This window comes from Carcharhinus amblyrhynchos, chromosome 5 (genome assembly GCF_965287045.1).
Source record: "Carcharhinus amblyrhynchos chromosome 5, sCarAmb.v2.hapA, whole genome shotgun sequence".
In the NCBI taxonomy this organism is placed as follows: domain Eukaryota; kingdom Metazoa; phylum Chordata; class Chondrichthyes; order Carcharhiniformes; family Carcharhinidae; genus Carcharhinus; species Carcharhinus amblyrhynchos.
Genome location: NC_137328.1, coordinates 63,910 through 83,828, shown reverse-complemented (window position 1 = coordinate 83,828; position 19,919 = coordinate 63,910). Strand labels below are relative to the sequence as shown.

At 43.6% G+C, this 19,919-nt stretch overlaps 1 protein-coding gene across 1 annotated transcript in view; it reads left to right on the top strand.

Annotated features, from left to right (window-relative positions):
* The window catches only part of LOC145342826 (ADAMTS-like protein 1), a 451,251-nt gene that overhangs the window by 376,972 nt on the left and 54,360 nt on the right, over nucleotides 1–19,919 (top strand). Inside the window, exons 18-20 of the mRNA XM_080188292.1 lie at nucleotides 4,025–4,204; nucleotides 7,459–7,612; nucleotides 9,358–10,483. Of these exons, the coding sequence (XP_080044418.1) occupies nucleotides 4,025–4,204; nucleotides 7,459–7,612; nucleotides 9,358–10,483 (1,460 nt within the window). The remainder of the gene's footprint in view (nucleotides 1–4,024; nucleotides 4,205–7,458; nucleotides 7,613–9,357; nucleotides 10,484–19,919) is intronic.

The window sequence follows — 19,919 nt, the reverse complement described above, 5'->3', positions numbered from 1 at the left end:
AGATTACTGATTAAAATGCGAATCCTTACACCTAACCTGCTGTTCAAGACCTGAAGTGGCTGATAATGTGAGTGGAAGGAGCACTGATCACAGTTTAAAGAGATGTGTATTGTCTCCAGACAGTACAGTAAGTGAGGTTTTGCAAACCCAGGCAAGTCACGGGGGTTACAGATAGTGCGACATGCACAGTGGCCCTGATCTGTCAGTTTCACTGTTTGCTGACCAGCTTGATCGCTGGGGCCAGCCCAGAACCCCCAAAGTGCTACCCATTCAGCACCCTCCCACGGGCCGATCACAGCCCCCACAACAATTCCCAGGCCAGCCCTGACCGCCACCCTCCCACCCCTGTCCCGGAGCACCCCGATGTCCAGCCCACTGTCCTCTGTCCCCTCAGGGTCAGACAACCCCTCGGAGGCAGGCATTAACAAACCCCCTAGCCCACCCCAATCGCTGGCCTCCCTCCAGTCCAGACCGATCCTAAGCAGAGTAGCAGCGGGACCCCCCCCCAACCCCCACTGATCGGTCCCTGGACCCCATCCCCTTGACACTGCCTGATGCCTGGTGGGCAGTGCCAAAGTGGCCTCTGGGTATGGACACTTTGCCCCTTGGGCAGTGCCAGGGCCACAGGCTGGCATGGCAGGATGCCCACGCACAGGGGCACCACCCCCCTGCCACCCAATCCCCTGGGGGGCCCGAATTGCCCCCTTCATTCTGCAGGGTTTTCCACTTGTTCCCTGAACGTGGGGAGCTACTCTTAGCCTTGGCGGAATGGGGTGGGGTGGGAGATTCAATCGGGCCTGGCAAATTCCGTTCCGGGCCTGAATCATATTTAAAATCTATGTTAAATACATTCAAATGACTTACCTCACTCCCCGCTGGTTTTCTGCACATTTCTGGTGGTATCATTTTCTTCCAGTTGGGAGATGCGCACAGGTCATAAACACTCACGGGGAACCTGTGAAACAGCTGACACACACACACACCTCCCGACACAACCTGCCAGAAAAGTTGTGGGTCGCAATGGGAGAATCGAGCCCTTTATTTCCAAATAGAAGTTTTAATATAATTGAAAACCACTGGGGAGATTCTGCTATACTTAAAAGTAAAATTACTGACGGTAAATGTTGGTTCATTCCTTAGAGTTTCTAAAACATACAAGAAAGGACAGCAGGCAGTTTGTGTAGTGAGTCTGTCTAATCCTGACATGGTGTAATTGGGACACACTTCCCTTCAATCCCCCACCTTCCGCCAATCCACCCAAATACACATATCGAGTCTGCAACTGGAATTCAATCATCATTTTCTGTCCTTTTACTTTGCAATGTTCAGACTTGATGTAATGATTTATAGTGAAATAAACAAATATTGCAGTTCTTTTGGAAGTAGCAATATGACCAGTCCCCAGGTAGGGTTCCCCAGATTTGTGAAGCCAGGTGAGATGCCTCAATTTGTTACAGTTTAGGTGGTATACCCCCACATCGTTCAGCCGAGCGAAGGTGGAACTGGCTTCCTGTTTTGTTCAACACCCTCTGCTGCTTGCAAAATGGATTCATCTAAAAAAATAGATTCCTCCCCTGGTGGAAACCTTTTCCCAATCCCAATATCTGTGCTTTAAAAGGAGCTAATTTAACCAGACTTTCCTGAGTTAAAGATGAAAGGCAAATTTCTCCCATTTTTCAGACTGAGGGCCTGATTTTACCATTTGGACTCTAAGGGCTGGATCCGGGTGTAATACGGACCCGAGCTGGGAATCCTCTCTGCAGTTCGCCCATACACCTTTTGACGGCTCCGGTCCGATCCGCGCTGTGGGCGGGGCTTAGTGCTGCGGGAACGATCGGAGCTCTGAACTGCACGTGCGCATTTCGGAAAAAAATCTGAAAAAACGCAATCCTGTCGGGAAGGAAAAAAAACCAGAAAGCGGAGAGAGTGGTTCCCTGATACAGATCATCCTCTGGGGGGGGGTGCGCGGAGATAGTGGCTCCCTGACACAGATCATCCTCTGGGGGGGGTGCGGAGAGAGTGGCTCCCTGACACAGATCATCCTCTGGGGGGGGGGTGGAGAGAGTGGCTCCCTGATACAGATCATCCTCTGGGGGGGGGGGGGCGGGGGTGTGAAAGGGCTGATTGTTGTCTGGTTGGGGGGGGGGGGGGGGGGCCGATTGCTCATTGATGGGGAGAGGTGGATGAATCTCTGGTGGGGGATGGGAGCAGGGGGTCCAATGTAAACTTCTCAAACACAGTGACACCTCCCTCGCTGCCACTCTGTGGGTGACCTCCCCGCTGGAGGAACAAGTCCCTCCTCCCAGAGTGGCCGCAATATTAATGAGCTTCATTTTGGGAAGTTGGCGAGCCAGCCATCACGTTCCGAAAGATTAAATCTTTCCAGTCAGATACACACTCTCTCCCAACAAAACAAGAGATGATGGTACCCAGTGACCAGCGTAATAGCACCAACGCCTCATAAAGTGAGGCTTCCTCCTCTCCACACAAATAGTGAATAACCCCCCCCCTCCCCCGAGGAAGATCTGGGTCAGGGAACCATCGCAGGCTCTGAAGCCACTTTGGACGTTCCCCAGCAAAATAAAAATCGCTTTCGGATTTTTATTTTGCAGGTCGCTTCTAGCGTGGATCCGAACAGACCAGAAGACAGTGAAATGGGATTTAGTGGTAAAGTTGGGCAGACGGTTCATTAAATTGATTTCAATGCTGCTAATGCATTTAAATCATCGGGCTGCTCGACTGGGGCACAGACTGGATCCATGCCCGAATCGGGTGTCGGTAAAGCCACAATCTGCTTGGATTTGGGTGCGGATCGCATTAAAGTCCCAACGCCCGAACTTACTGTGATTTTGTGCCCGTTTTTGGGTGCGAATGTTTGGTAAAATCGGGCCCTAAGTGTGGTGGTGGGTGGCTCCATTGACCAGAATGGCAGGAACGCATGCCAGATTCTGCATTTGGAATCTTATTAGTTATGTGCAGGTGAGTTCCTCTCCACCTCCCCTGGCAAGTCCGAAGCTCATTCATCTGCCCACCCTCAACTGGTGGGTTTGAAAGTCCCAGTGCCATATTTAAATCCCAGTCCAGCGCACTCACATCACTCTCTCCAGCCCAGCTGTCTACACCAGACTGTGCAGGAGGGCAGCAACCCAGAGGGAAAAAGCTAACATCCTCAGGAGGAAGTCGGTTCCTCGGTTCTACCCCCTCCCTCACCCTGTGAGGTGCCCAGGCCCAACTTGGACTTCTACCCATCGCATTTTAAAAATGTACAGATCTCATTCAGAATTCAATATTTCTCAATGCAGTTTAGTGTTTTTCCCTCATTATTGCAACAGTAGAAGAGGATGGTTTGCTGGAACATTGAGATTTCTCTGTGGTACAGGCACTGAAACTGAAATGCTAAATGGTAGCAGTACTGGAGGGAGGTGTCACTGTGTTTGAGAAGTTTATATTGGAGGTTTCTATTATAAAAATGGGGTAAAAAATTTAAAGTGGAAATATTTTGTATGTGCAAATACATGTAATATATTTCAGATATATTTTGTTTAATCACCTATATCTTTGCAGAGGTGTATGGAAACGCCTGGTGAAGTGCAATTGGAACATGGACAAAACTGAACCAGTTCAGACAGATGGAATTTAGTCACTATTTTGAAGGCATTTGTTGTGGTTTTAGTTTTATCTAATACTTGGACAGATTGACCAGTTGGTGGGCTGTACACCTGAGGAATGGCATCTATAATTTTGTTTGCGATTTTGAAGGCTGCTGCTCATTATCTGAATGTGTTCATTTTGTACAGTAACAAAAGGAATATTGCTAATTTCAATGTGGAGATTTTCATTTGTCTGGAATTTATCAGAGAAACCTATCTTACGGAGTACAGCATGAATCTGTGCCCAGCCCTGCCCAAGTCCAACTGTGCTTACCTTTCTAATATCAGACAATGATGGAGATGAAATGTAAAATCTCCAGAGAAATGTTTCTTCTGCTGCAATATTTGCAAAATAACTTATTTTAATCTGGAAGTGTTCACAGAGCTGTGGAGGTGGTGTACAGAGTCGACTGGCCTTCTGCAAACAGAGAATAGCTGATGGGAGTTTTGTGGATGTGGCAGAAGATCTGTGTCTCAATCCTAAACCAAATGTTCATCGAGTCTGTGGGGATGTAGACTGCCCAACTGAATGGTTGGCCTCCGAGTGGCTACAGGTAGGATCATCTCACTATTATAAATATTAGACCAAAGTTAAGGTTCTGATTTAGAATCATGATAAGATTAAGCAATAAGCCATTCAGGACTGAGCTGAGGAAGAACTTCTTCACTCAGAGAGTTGTGAACCTGTGGAATTCTCTCCCACAAAAAACTGTTGGGGCCGGTTTGTTAGGTATGGTCAAGAGGGAGCTGGACATGGCCATTGTGGCTAAAGGGATCAAGGGGTATGGAGAGAAAGTAGGAATGGGATACTGAAAATGCATGATCAGCCATGATTATACTGTGGTACAAGCTTGAAGGGCTGAATGGCCTACTCTTGCACCTATTTTCTATGTTCCTATGCCAAGTAAAAATAAATACAAACCTGTCTTGTCATTGAAAAGAGTCACCAGGATGGAGAATAGGTTACAGTTATCATTGTATACAGTTATACAGAGTGAGCTTACAGGTGAAATATAACTATCTGAGAAGCGGAGGTTAGTACAGTGATTATATTTAGACTTGTATAACATGGCAAACCCAGCAGCTCAGTGCAGATATCATTGCATTATTCAAAGAGGGAGTGAAGAAGCTGAAAGGAACAGAAGGACTCTGAAGGTGGAAGGAGAGGCTGTCAGTGTTGTCCTGTGTGGAGACCAAGGCATTCAAAGGTAAACGCTGGTGTCCAATTTGGAGGGAGAGGAGGCAACAAGATAATGGCCAGATAATCAGTGTGGGTATGTTGGTTAGGAAATAATTATTGGTCAAGTTACCAGAAAGAACTTCCCTGCTCTTCAGATAGCACCAGGGGATCTGGTGCACCGACCTGAGAAGACAAATGGGGATCTCGGTTTAACATCTGAATTGAAAGACAGCACCTCCTTTCTAAGGCATTAGAGTGGTGGCCTAGATTTAATGCTCAGATCTTTGGAATGGGACTAAAACTCATGACCTCTGATTCAGAAGCAAGAAGGACTATAAACGGAGCCACGCAGGGAGAAGACAGCTTTATGAAAGGTTATAAATTAACCATTATCATGTTAAGATCTGGCCATATTTGCTCTGTTAATTAGATTGTTCAGAACTATTCTCGCTGAGATTCAGATATTTTATAATATGATTGTATTTTCTACCCTATTTCATATTGTTATCAAATGTATTTTATAAATGTACCATAGAGTCCCTACAGTGCAGAAGGAGGCCATTTGGTCCATATATATTCCTAAAGTAACTGATCCACAATTCTGTGAAGACTTGAAACAGTTTGTTTATATTTGAGATGATGTTGGTCCTGTTTTTACCCCAGAACATTCAATTATTTTAAGTTTTTATTCTCATTGTTATAAGAGGCTCAGGTACAACTGACAGTAATAATTGGAAAGCAATGATCAACTAATCACTCGGGTTCCTTGAGAGATTTGAAAATATGATTTAAATCATTACTTCAACATGTACATTTCTCTTTTAGTAACTGTTTGCTAACAGTTAAAATTATTTCTTAGGAATAGGTTTGTACAGGCTTAGCTTTCAGTAATTTACAATAAAATCTGCTTCAAGAAGACAACCATCATCCCAGTACCAAAGAATAGTCAGTCAGTGTGCCTTAATAATTATCACCCTGTGGCTCTGACATCCATCAGTATGAAGTGCTTCGAAAGGTTCGTCTTGGCACAAATCAATTCCAGTCTCCCGGATTGCCTGGATTCACTACAGTTCACCTTCCGTCACAACAGGTCCACAGCAAATGTCTGGCCCTGCATTCAACCCTGGAACACATATGCAACAAAGACACTTACGTCAGATTTCTATTTACTGACTACAGCTCATCCTTCAACACGATTATTCCTATGAAATTCATCTTCAAACTCTGTGGCCTGGACCTTGGCTCCTCCCTCTGTGACTGGATCCAAAACTTCCTAATCCACAGACCACAATCAGTAAGGATCGGCAACAACACTTCCTCCACGATCAGCCTCAACACCGGTGCCCCACAAGGCTGTGTTCTCAGCCCCCTACTATACTCCTTACACATCAATGACTGTGTGGCCAAATTCCCCTCCAATTCGATTTTCAAGTTTGCTGATGACACCACCGTAGTGGGTCGGATCTCAAACAGTGACGAGACAGGGTACAGGAATGAGATAGAAAATCTAGTGAACTGGTGCAGCAACAATAATCTCTCCCTCAGTGTCAACAAAACAAAGAAGATTGTCATCGACTTCAGGAAGTGTAAAGGAGAACGTGCCCCCGAGTACACTAATGGGGACAAAGTAAAAATGGTCGAAAGCCTCAAGTTTTTAGATGTCCAGATCACCAACAACCTTTCTTGGTCCCCCAAGCCTATACAATAGTTAAGAAAACCCACAAACATTTCCACTTTCTCAGAAGATTAAGCAAATTTGGCATGTCAGGTATGACGTTCATCAACTTTTACAGATGCCCCATAAAAAGCATTCTTTCTGGTTGTATCACAACTTGGTCTGGGCTCCTGCTCTACCCAAGACTGCAAGAAATTACAAAAGGTTGTGAATGTAGTCCAATCCACCAGCCTCCCATCCATTGACTTTGTCTACACTTCCACTGCCTCGGCAAAGCAGCCAGTATAATTAAGGACCCCACGCACCCTGGTCATTCTCTCTTCCACCTTCTTCTGTCAGGAAGAAGACCCAAAGTCTGAGGATACATGCCAACTGACTCAAGAACAGCTTCTTCCCTGCTGCTGTCAGACTTTTGAATGGACCTACCTCGCACTAAGTTGATCTTTCACCATACCCTAACTATGACTGTAACACTACGTTCTGCACCCTCTTCTTTCCTTCTCTGTGAATGGTATGCTTTGTCTGTATAGCATCCAAGAAACAATACCTTTCACTATGTACTAATACATGTGACAATAATAAATCAAATCAATTAAAAACAGCATGGGAAAATAGACAAGATTTGAATGCCATTGTTCCACATGACTGTAGTTTGAAGAAGAGATGGTTGGATATCGATGCAGATACACAGATGGATGGGATGCAAAGATTCTAGAAATGCCTTCCCATTGACATTCCGAGTTCCAGTAGGGTGATCCCATGCCAGCAGAACTCTTGGGGTTAAGATTTTTAGAACTTATTTGAATCTGTGATTTAATGTTATTTTTTATCATCATTGTTCATTGTAGCAGCCTTGATGCAATAACTGCAGCTTGCAAATTGATTCTGAAGAGCACAGGCTTTCAGTTGTAATTGTTGTTGTAACTGAGGACTGCTCTTTATCCATGTGACAGTGTTCCACAACATGTGGGGAAGGTTCACAGAGACGGGACGTGATTTGCAGAAAAATGGGCGGAGATGGCATTCCCATCATGTTAAACAACTCTAATTGTTCCAGCCTACCTCGCCCACCATTGCTTAGACCCTGCTCCTTCCCACCCTGTGCCAGTAAGTTTAACAATCTCCTGTTTTACCATTCAGAATAATTTCAATATTGCTTTCAAATCGATAAACTGAAATTAGAGAAATTAGCAATTTGTTATTTTCAGGTTTAAAATACAACGATGTTTCTGAGACAGTTTCATACGTGACGGCTCTGTACGCGACGGCTCTGTACGCGACGGCTCTGTACGCGACGGCTCTGTACGCGACGGCTCTGTACGTGATGACTCTGTAGATAGGTTTCTGATAGACAGAGGAATTAAGGGTTATGGGGAGCAAGCGGGAAAGTGGAACTGATCCACTTCAGATCAGCCATGATCTTATTGAATGGCGGGACAGGCTTGAGGGGCTAGATGGCCGACTCCTGCTCCTATTTCTTATGTTCTTATGACCTGACAGCTCTGCACGTGACAGTTCTGTACACGGCTCTGTACGCGATGGGTCTGTGCATGACGGCTCTGTATGTGATGGTTCTGTAGATAGATTTCTGATTGATAAGGAAATTAAGGGTTATGGGGAGAAAGCGGAAAAGTGGAACTGATCCACTTCAGATCAGCCATGATCTTATTGAATGGCAGGGCAGGCTCGAGGGGCTAGATGGCCTACTCCTGCTCCTATTTCTTATGTTCTTATGACGTGACGGTTCTGTATGTGACAGTTCTGTACGTATGGCTCAGTACGCGACAGTTCAATACAGTAGTTTGGTGTATGAAAAGATAAAAGTCCAAAATGTTTCTTTTTTTTTGTTTCAAGTGAACATAAACAAACCTCAGCATTTATCTTTCCATATTCTGATTTTAAAAATACTTCAATTTTTACAACAAATGTCGTTTTATAATCCTTATTTACTCTGAACTCACCTCTGCTTCCAATCTTTCAGGATATTCTGAGTCATTAGGTATTCTGTGATCACCATTGATATGAATTTCTGATTTGTCAGTTGGAGATATCAAACATATCAATTTTATTAAGATAATTGATGTTCCTGTGTGCTGCTGCATGTCTGATTATTGATACATGTCTGTTAATCCTGTGTGTACAAGTGTTTTTGCAGTCACGCTTGTCTCTTTGAATCTAACGCCATTTCTCCAACAGGGTGGGCTAGAATGTTGTCCCATTTCTGGACTCCAGGCCCAGCGCTGCAGCAGATGCCCAAAAGAAAAAACACTGGAAAATCTCAGCAGGTCTGGCAGCATCTGTAAGGAGAGAAAAGAGCTGAGATTTCAAATCTGGATGACCATTTTTCAAAGCCCTGACAAAGGGTCATCTGGACTTGAAACATCAACTCTTTCTTTCTTTTGGTTTCGGATTCCAGCATCTGCAGTAATTTGATTTTATGAGAAGAGGGATAATGATCACAACTACATTGGAATCAACCAATCACAAATCACCAATCCATAGGAAAGCGTTTTTAGAAAACAAAACTTAGTAATTTCTTATTTTTGGTTGGTGGTGGGTGACACTGCAGGATTCTGAGTGTGGAGATCTGCCTCCTTCTTCTAAAAATTCAGTATTTGGAGCCTGTCATCTTTTTCAGGAAGTAAAGCACCCCATTGCCACAGATCAGCAAAAGCTTCGATTTGCTCTGTGTCTGATCCATTCTCCTCATTTGCCTTTAGGTACATTTAGATACGTTTCCTGTTGCGGGGTCATGTGCAGTCACCTGGTGGCTGGGATATTCAAACCAGTAAAGCTTTAGACAAGAAAAGTCTGCTCATGTTCAATTTGCTTTGAATTTTTTTTATACATAGAATTGAACAGAAAGGAACTCAAATCTCCATATCACCAAGGACCTCATATATTGGGTGTTCGCAAAGTATATGTTCAATTAAAGAAAGAAAGGAAACTGCAGTTTGCCACTGGCGGCCAGGCATACCTGCTTCCCAAAACATCAGTGGTCATCAGGTGTCCTGTGAGAAGATTCCGGAAATCCATGATAATGTGGGAGAAAGATGGGGAACAGTTGTCAAGCTCTTCCCATGTCACTGTCACTCAGTTTGGTTATATCAAAATAAACCACCTAAAGCCAGTACATATTGGCACCTATACATGTGTAGCGGGATTTGTGCGTGATAATTTTGAGATTAATATCATTGGACAAAACAATAAACTGATTGAATCATCATCCAGTAAACAGGAAGCAGGCATTGGAAATGGGATCTCAAATGAAGCACTCCATCTGAAGGATGACTATCTATCGGGTTTAAGGGTGAATGGTAGCAAAGCGGCAAAAAATCAATTCTTTATAAACCATCATGGTCAGTATGATGCAATTATTCTGAAGCTACTGGAGATAAAAGGTTGGTCTCGAGATAGCCTCGATTCAAGAGAGTCACAGGCGTCCACAGAAAAAGACTTCACTTCTGTAGAGGATGCTAGCATGGAATCTATCATTCCTTTAACATTTGAAATAGATCAGGCAAGACTGGATGAAATTAGTAAGGCCATACAGCAACAGACTGATGATCTGAAAGATGTCTTTGCTACTTATGTTATTAGCCAGTTAGTTGCTGAGATTTCTAAGAATGCCACTAAATCCAAACAGAAGCATGGAGAGAGACTCTCGGATACAAGTTCAGTGAAGCCTTCTTTCCATAAAATTCCCACCACTGGACTATCAAAATTATCCTCATTGGAATGGTCTGGTTCTAAGGAAGCTATTCATCCACCTAAAGAGGCAATCAAGGCACCAAGAATACTGCAAAGGCCCATTGACAAAGAGTTGTTTCTGTCAACGGACATCATTGCTGATGTGGGCCACACAATATTGCTGACAGACTGGACCAATAAATTGGTGTTGAAGTGTGAAGCAGGGGGAAACCCAAAACCTGACATTAGCTGGACAAAGAATGGCCAAACATTGAAATACAATCACAGGTAAGATCAGTTTAATTCAATATATTCATAATGGATTGATTGTCGGTAATTAGTAAATGGATTAATACATTCATCAACATTCGTTCCTTCACACCCATGGTTCTGATTCCTCAGACGCTAATTAATTTGGTGTATCCTGAGCTAATAATGTTTCCGCTGGTTCAGAATCATTTCCTGACATCAATCATAGAAATCATAGAATCCCTACAGTTCAGAAAGAGGCCATTTGGCCCTGCACCAACCACAATCCCACCGAGGCCCTACCCCCATATCCCCACATATTTTACCCACTAATCCCTCTGCCCTACGCATGTCAGGACAATTTTAGATAGCCAATCAAACCAAACCCACACATTTTTGGACTGTGGGAGGAAACTGGAGCATCTGGAGGAAACCCACGCAGACTCAAGGAGAATGTGCAAACTCTACACAGACAGTGACCTAAGCCAAGAATTGAACCCAGGTCCCTGGAGCTGTGAAGCAGTAGTGCTAACCACCGTGCTACCATGCCGCCGATCAAATCTTGTTATAATAGTAATAACGTTCTGCAAAATTCTAACTGTACAAAACTGCTAAATGAGTAATGGTTTTGCCAAGTTAATTTATTTTGTTTTAATCTGTTGCATTGTGGTTGGCACATAGCAACAATAGGATGCAAAAAGTTTTTGCTGTAAAGGCTCTCAGTTTTTCTGCATAAGCAGAAGTCGAGTGATGTCAATTGTTTCAATACAACATACACATTAAAGAGTAAACTTTGGGCTTCAAACTCTATCTAAAAGAAACAAAAATCTGTTGTTCACATCTAACAACACCATACTGTATTTAACAGTCATTTTTAGTTCACCAATGAACAGTCACCTTTTACTAAGGGTCACCAGCTAACATCCACTGAGACAATTTTCACATTGCATTTTCCATATTGATCCCAAAGTGGTCAAGTTCCAACACAGGATGTGGTGAAATGTGACTGAGGTGTCTACTAGGTGACCAGAAAGAAATATCTTCAAAAAAGCCTTATATTATTATGGTCTGTAATGAGATAGCACAACACTGAAATTAATAGTTCAGAAATTTGGGATTTTCTTTAACGAATAAGTGATAAAAATTTTATGTGGATTTGTCTAATCCCAAAACTTTACTTCTATTCTCTCTGTAATCTGTTTTTCTTTCTGATTTGCTCTCTCCATTTTTCCTTTATCTTAACATTATATTCTCCTAGTTTAAATATTCCACAATCTGTTTAGTATCTCACTGCCTCAGGGATTGGGGTGTGCAGATAGCACAATTAGCGCTTTGGCAGAAATCTGTTTGAAACCAGAAAAGAGCTGGAACATTGGACATTTGGTTAGCACAGTTAAGCCAGGTGTGTATAACATTTTGCCAGGGAGTCCAAGTGTGTGGTAAGGTAACTGTTGGTCCAAGGAGGAAGGTACAAAACAAATCATCACCTTTTGTACCAGACATGTAAAACTATTGAACAAAAAAAGGAAACAAAATTGATTGATCTTTTCTACATATCCTCGATAAAACAAAATCTCTAACCATCATCAATTTTCATTTTTTAATGTCCCAACAATGTTAGGGGCTGTGGAGTTTTCATAAAAAGAAACACATGAGGTCTGCAGAGATAGATTCAAAATAACAACAACAGATTTATTGAGGAGCTGTTGCCTGTACAGAGTAGAAACTAAAATAGGAGCCTGGGAAACATCTCAATGACATCAGCATCAAATCAAGTGACCAGCTCTTAAAGCAAGCAGGCAACCATTGAAATATATAACAAGAAGCCAGTTGAATGGTGTAATAATTGTAACCACATAAATAATCAGTTACTGCTTTATTGCTGGGATTCACCTTTGTCATTGAGGTCCAATGTGGTGTCTCTACTAATGGGTCACCTCATGATGTCACAGTAGAGAAGAAACAAAATTGGAGAAAGGTTATTTATTATTCCTTTTCTGTTTTTCATCTCATTCAAGTGAAAGGATCTAAATATTGAGATATTCCATCTGGAATGTCAACAATTCTGTGATATTCTTTTGCTTTTATCACATTATTGGCACAAGAATAACATGGCATAGATTTATGATGGGTTTTATATATTCATAAACATTGAACAATACAGCACAGTACAGGCCCTTCGGTCCTCGATGTTGTGCCGAGCTTTGTCTGAACACAAGATCAAGCTATCCCACTCCCTATCATTCTGGTGTGCTCCTTGTGCCTATCCAGTAATAGAGGGTACAGCCTCAAAATAAGGGGGGGGGAGCAGTTTAGAACAGAGTTGAGGAGGAACTTCTCCACTCAAATTCTCTGCCCATTGAAGTGATGGAGGCTACCCCATTGAATATATTTAAGTCACGGGTAGATAGGTTTCTGATAGGCAAGGGAATTAAGGGTTATGGGGAGAGGGCGGGAAAGTGGAACTGATCCACTTCAGATCAGCCATGATCTTATTGAATGGCAGGGCAGGCTCGAAGAGCTAGATGGCCTACTCCTGCTCCTATTTCTTATGTTCTTATAACCGCTTGAAACTTCCTAAAGGGTCTGACTCCACTATCACAGCAGGTGGTGCATTCCACACCCCAACCACTCTTTGAGTAAAGGAACTACCTCGGACATCCGTCCTATATCTCCCACCATGAACCTTATAGTTATGCCCCCTAATAACAGCTACATCCACCTGAGGAAATAGTCTCTGAATGTCCACTCTATCGATCCCTCTCATCATCTTATAAACCTCTATTAAGTCGCCTCTCATCCTCCTCCGCTCCAAAGAGAAAAGCCCCAGCTCCCTCAACCTTTCCTCATAAGACCTACCCTCCAAACCAGGCAGCATCCTGGTAAATCTCCTCTGCACTCTCTCCAATGCTTCCACATCCTTCTTATAGTGAGGTGACCAGAACTGAACACAATATTCCAAATGTGGTCTCACCAAGGTCCTGTACAGTTGCAGCATAACCCCACGGCTCTTAAACTCAAACTCCCTGTTAATAAACGCTAATAGTCATGATGTGGATGTGCCGGTGTTGGACTGGGGTAAACACAGTAAAAAGTCTGACAACACCAGGTTTAAGTCCAACCGATTTATTTGATAGTAAACTCACTAGCTTTCAGGGTTAGTCCCTTCGTCAGGTGAATGGAGAGTTCTGGCCTCAGACAGAGCATATAAAGCACAGACAGTTTACAGATTACTGATTAGAATGCGAATCTTTACACCTAACCTGCTGTTCAAGTCTTAAAGTGGCTGACAATGTGTGTGGAAGGAGCACTGATCACAGGTTACAGAGATGTGTGTTGTCTCCAGACAGTACAGTACATGAGGTTTTGCAAACCCAGGCAAGTCACAGGGGTTACAGATTGTGCAACATGAGCCCAAGATCCTTGTTGAGACCGTCCTCGTGTGCGGAACTTGGCTATCAGTCTCTGCTATCAGCAGTGTACTGTCTGGAGACAATACACATCTCTCTAACGTGTGATCAGTGCTCCTTCCACTCACATTGTCGGCCACTTTAAGACTTGAACAGCAGGTTAGGTGTAAAGATTCGCATTCTAATCAGTAATCTGTAAACTGTCTGTGCTTTATATGCTCTGTCTGAGGCCAGAACTCTCCATTCACCTGATGAAGGGATTAACCCTGAAAGCTAGTGAGTTTACTATCAAATAAATCGGTTGGACTTAAACCTGGTGTTGTCAGACTTTTTACTGAATAAACGCTAACACACTATAAGCCTTCTTCACGGCTCTATCCACTTGAGTGGCAACCTTCAGAGATTTGTGGATATAAACCCCCAAGATCTCTCTGTTCCTCCACATTCCTCAGAACCCTGCCATTGACCCTGTAACCCCCATTCAAATTTATTCTACCAAAATGAATCACCTCACTTATCAGGGTTAAACTCCATCTGCCACTTTTCTGCCCAGCTCTGCATCCTATCAATGTCTCTTTGCAGCCTGCAAGAGCGAGGCCTTCATAGCGAGGGGGATTGAATATAAAAGTAGGGAGGTCTTGCTGCAGCTGTATAGGGCATTGGTGAGGCCGCAGCTGGAGTACTGTGTGCAGTTTTGGGCGCCGCACCTGCGCAAGGATATTTTGGTCCTGGAGGGAGTGCAGAGGAGGTTTACTAGGCTGATACCGGAGTTGAGGGGATTGAGCTATGAGGAGAGGCTGAATAAACTAGGCTTGTACTCGTTAGAGTTTAGAAGAATGAGGGGAGATCTCATTGAGACGTATAAGATGATGAATGGGATGGACAGGATAGAGGTGGAGAGACTCTTCCCGCTCAAAAAAGGACAGTAGGACTAGGGGGCACAGCCTCAAGATAAGGGGGAGGCGGTTTAGAACGGAGTTGAGGAGGAACTTCTTCACTCAAAGGGTGGTGAATCTCTGGAATTCTCTGCCCGTTGAAGTGGTGGAGGCTGCCTCGCTAAATATTTTTAAGACGCGGGTTGATGGGTTTTTGATAAGAGAGGGGATTAAGGGTTATGGGGAGAGGGTGGGAATGTGGAACTGAGCAGCGACAGATCAGCCATGATCTTATTGAATGGCGGGGCAGGCTCGAAGGGCTAGATGGCCTACTCCTGCTCCTATTTCTTATGTTCTTATGTCCTTAAGAGCCCTCCACCTCATCCACTACTCCACCAATCTTGGTGTCATCAGCAAATTTACTAACCCACCCTTCAGCCCCCTCTTCCAAGTCATTGATAAAAATCACAAATAACTGAGGACCCAGCACTGATCCCTGTGGTACACCGCTGGGAACTGGCCTCCAGTCTGAAAATATTCCCTCCACCACCACCCTCTGTCTTCTATGAGACAGCCAGTTACTTATCTATTCGGCCAAATTTCCTTCTATCCCACACCTCCTTACTTTCTTCATGAGCCTACCATGGGGAACCTTACCAAACGCCTTATTAAAATCCATGTATATGACATCGACTGCTCTACCTTCATCTAAACACTTAGTTACCTCCTCAAAGAATTCAATCAAAATTGTGAGGCAAGACTTGCCTTTCACGAATCCATGCTGACTATCCTGGATTAAGCTGCATCTTTCCTGTCTCTCAGGACCTTTTCCATTAATTTACCACTGAAGTAAGATTAACTGGCCTATAATTACCAGGGTCATTCCTATTTCCTTTCTTGAACAGAGGAGCAACATTCACCTCTCCAGTCCTCTGGCACTATACCCGTGGACAGTGAGGACCCAAAGATCAAAGCCGAAAGCTCTGTAAGCTCATCCCTTGCCTCCCAAAGAATCCTACGATATATCCCATCTGGCCCAGGGGACTTAACAACCCTCAGGTTTTTCAAAATTGCTAATACATCTTTCTTCAGAACATCTACCTCCTCCAGCCTATCAGCCTGTATCACACTCTCAAAAACATGGTCCCCTCCTTGGTAAACACTGAAGAAAAGTATTCATTCATTGCCTCTCCTATCTCTTCAGACATGTAGTCCCTTTATTGAGATATTTTGACAGACTATTGGGTAGGTTTCAGCTGCATTATGGGATATTCCCTTGTCGCTTTGGGTCAATTGGAAAATTCAACCAATCCTGTGACATTGGCTTAACGGCAAAATAGATGTTGAAAAGCAATGTCAGTCACATGACCTGGACACTCCAAAAGGATGATACTAAAGTGTGGGCTTTAATATTGTTGTTGGCCTCTATAGCAGTCCAACAAATATGGTAAATGTTAACTACTGATAAGAAAATCTAATTGTAAACAATATATAGTTAAGTGGATTCTGTCAGATGTTGGTACTTCTAGATTAAATCAGGTGGTCAGGTTATTCTCTTTGGTATGCTAAGTAAATATTAATGACCTTGCAATAGAAATTATTTTACACACTTACCCATTCCCTGTCAAAAGCATTGATACAGTTTACCCATTGGTGAGTACATTTCAGCTGAGTATCAGCAGAGGGACCTGGGGGTCCTTGTGCACGAGTTGCAAAAACCCAGTCTGCAGGTGCAGCAGGTGATCGAGAAGGCGAATGGAATGTTGGCCTTTATAGCGAGGGGGATAGAATATAAAAGCAGGGAGGTCTTGCTGCAACTGTACAGGGTACTGGTGAGGCCGCAGCTGGAGTACTGTGTGCAGTTTTGGTTGCCATACTTGCGCAAAGATATTTTGGCCTTGGAGGGAGTGCAGAGGAGGTTCACTAGGCTGATACTGGAGATGAGGGGGTTGGACTATGAAGAGAGACTAAATAGACTGGGTCTGTACTCGTTGGAGTTTAGAAGGCTGAGGGGGGAATCTTATAGAGACGTATAAGATAATGAAGGGGATAGATAGGGTAGAGGTAGAGAGATTCTTCCCGCTTAGAAAAGATAGCAGGACTAGAGGGCACAGCCTCAAGATAAGGAGGGTGCAGTTTAGAATGGAGTTGAAGAGGAACTTCTTCACTCAAAGGGTGGTTAATCTCTAGAATTCTCCACCCCTTGAAGTGGTGGAGGCTGCCTCGCTAAATATATTTAAGTCACGGGTAGATTGGTTTCTGATAGACAGGGGAATTAAGGGTTATGGAGAGAAAGCAGGAAAGTGGAACTGATCCACTTCAGATCAGCCATGATCTTATTGAATGGCGGGGCAGGCTCGAAGGACTAGATGGCCTACTCCTGCTCCTATTTCTTATGTTCTTATGTTCTTATCACAAATTTTATTCAAATGGCAGAATGCATATCTGCACTGTGAAATATTCAATGCTGCAAAATTGTAAATTCAAAAGATTTATGCACATTTTTCTGAGGTCTGTTTCTGACCAAACTAAGCTATATTACAAAGTGATTTTCAGCAGAAATTAGGGTAAATTCACACCTGAAAATTAAGTGAAATCATTCAGCAAAGTATAAAAATGAACATTTCTGAGAATTGTGTAAATAGGCAGAGTCATTATGACACAGGCAGAGTCTATTCAGCCCATCAAAGACCATGCTGGTTTTAAGTAATCAAGTCAATCCCATTCTTCCCCACTGCCCCCACGCCCATTCCAGCTTGTTTCTATACCCCTGCAGATTTATTTCCTTCAAGTGTCCCTCCATCACTCTTGAGGACAGCTAATTCCAGGGCATTTCCATTCATTGCAGAAAAAAGTTCTTCCTCCCTGCATCTCTTGCCCAAAATCTTAGTATTTGTACCATCAGGAAATGGGGTCATGTTCCTTGTCGAAAAATCACACTGCCATGTATTTTGTAAATCATATCTGGGCAACAACTAAGAGAAAGAAAAGAATAGGGAACAGGGCGTTCTTTGCAATTAATATAATTAGTCAGAGTGCTGTGAGCCAGGAAGCAGTTTAGATACAGGGTGCTGAAGAAGCAGCAACAAGAAGGAGATTCGCCTTTCTTCAGGGAACAGCTCAGCGAGAGAGAGTACTGAAGGCAGGCCAGTTTGTGAAAAAAAATTGTTTTCTTCGCTGAACAAAGATCATTCCCAAGTCCTGGTCACTTATTCTGTCCAGTATGATAGTCACTGGCTAGATTTAACCAATAGGTTTATGGTTGTGTGGGAAACAGGAGTCTCAGCAGAGTTTAGGATTACAGGGGTAGCAGATACTTCTGAGCTTTCAATCTTTGAGAGGCTGAATGCTTCCTGGTAATTTGCCCAAGTATAAGATTGATCTTTGTGGTATTTTGTTATCTTCCCTGTACTTTAATAAATACTGTTTATTTGTTATTTAACCAAAGAGATGTCTGAATTCTCGTTGTTTCCGCAAATATTTCTCACTAATATCCAAAAAAACACCGTAAAAACCTGTGTCTCAGGTTAAAACACTCTGACACAGAACATCAGTGGAGTTTTGTACAGACACTTGTAGCTAAAATCCTCTTGTGCTTGGAACCATTCTAGTAAATTTCATCCATACCCTTTCAAGGAGTCTCATATCCTGCCTAAAGTCTGGTGATCAGAACTGGATACAGTACTTTAGCTATGGGTTAACCAGAGCTTTATAAAGGATCACAAGATGAAAATGAAGGCAATTTTAATTTTCCCCAACATTAGAAACAGCAACATCAGGGGGTGAGAAGTTATTCCTTTCAGTTGAACTGTTTCCAAAACCACACACACACACTTTGTCACTTGTTTAAATATGAGAAAAATCCCCCAGTCAGGGCGCTGCAAAGTCTGGCACTGAACCATGCAAATAGGTTTCAAGTTCAATCCTAATTCTCTGTTGAGTTAGTTGATTTCAGCTAGAACAGTGTTGGGGCTGCTGTAATTGGTCTCCCTGCCCCTGGGCTATAGAACGGAAAAAGTAAGCCTTTCAATTCCTGATGTCTATCCAGCAATCCCTGCCAGAAAGTGTACATATGTAGAAATCGGATGAGGCCAAGATCGGTGTCTATAGTCCCCTGCGATTGAACAGACTGCCAATACTCACTGTTTCAGCTCACATGAAAAGGATGGCTCCTTGCATCACTAACAGTTAGGAATCTGTTCTTCAGCATCAGACACCATCAACAGAACACGGACGAGTAAGAAACTGAAACAAAAATATTCACAATTATTTCATGTACTTTGCTTGTTTTCCAAAGGTTTATATATATAACTTAGCATCGGGGCTGAACTGACGGCTAATGGCCATCTTTCACACAACTCGTCTCTTGTTTGACTTTAGTGCAGGATCACGTATATCTTAAAAGGAGCTGCCGCTTCTAAGAATCATTGAAAGCTTCAGAGAAAAATGGTAAAAATAATCTTCTGTGAAAACGTTCCTATTTCTGGTGCACATTCCATTTGCCATGTTCCAGGGTTAAATCTTCATATTTAGAATTCGAGTATTAAAATGGAACTCATGAAACTGAGGGCCCGATTTTACCAATTGGAGCCTAAGGGCTGGATCCGGGTGTAATACGGATCTGAGCCCGGAATCCTCTGTGCAGTTCGCCCATACGCTTTTTGCCGGCTCCGGTCCAATCCACGCTGTGGGCGGGGCTTAGCACTGCCGGAACGATCGGAGCTCTGAACTGCGCATGCGCATTTTGAAAAAAATCTGAAACAGTGCGCCTGGGCGCGGAAGAGAAAAACAGCAGAGAGACCAGAGAGGAGGGGAGGATGGGGGGGAAGTTGAGCTGCAGTCGGACCCCCCAGGGAGGCAGGCGCCCCGGCAGACTCCCCCCCCCCTCTGCGATCAGATGCCCCTGGGGGGCAGGCCCCCCCCTTGGCACAGCACACCCCCAATCTACCTCGATCACTGCTCTCCCTCCACCATCCTTCCGACCTGCAGCACCTTCCTGGCCTTCGGCTGGCGTCCGCCAGAAGAGTGGGTGGGGGGTGCTCAGATGGATCTCTGGTTGGGGGGGAGGTGATGGAGAATGAGGGGGAGGATGGACTTGGAAGAATCTTGCAAACTGAAAATAATGTAGCATCTTCTTTGTGCTGCCTAATTATCTCTGGGAAAGATAATTAAACTACAGTGTCCTTGTGA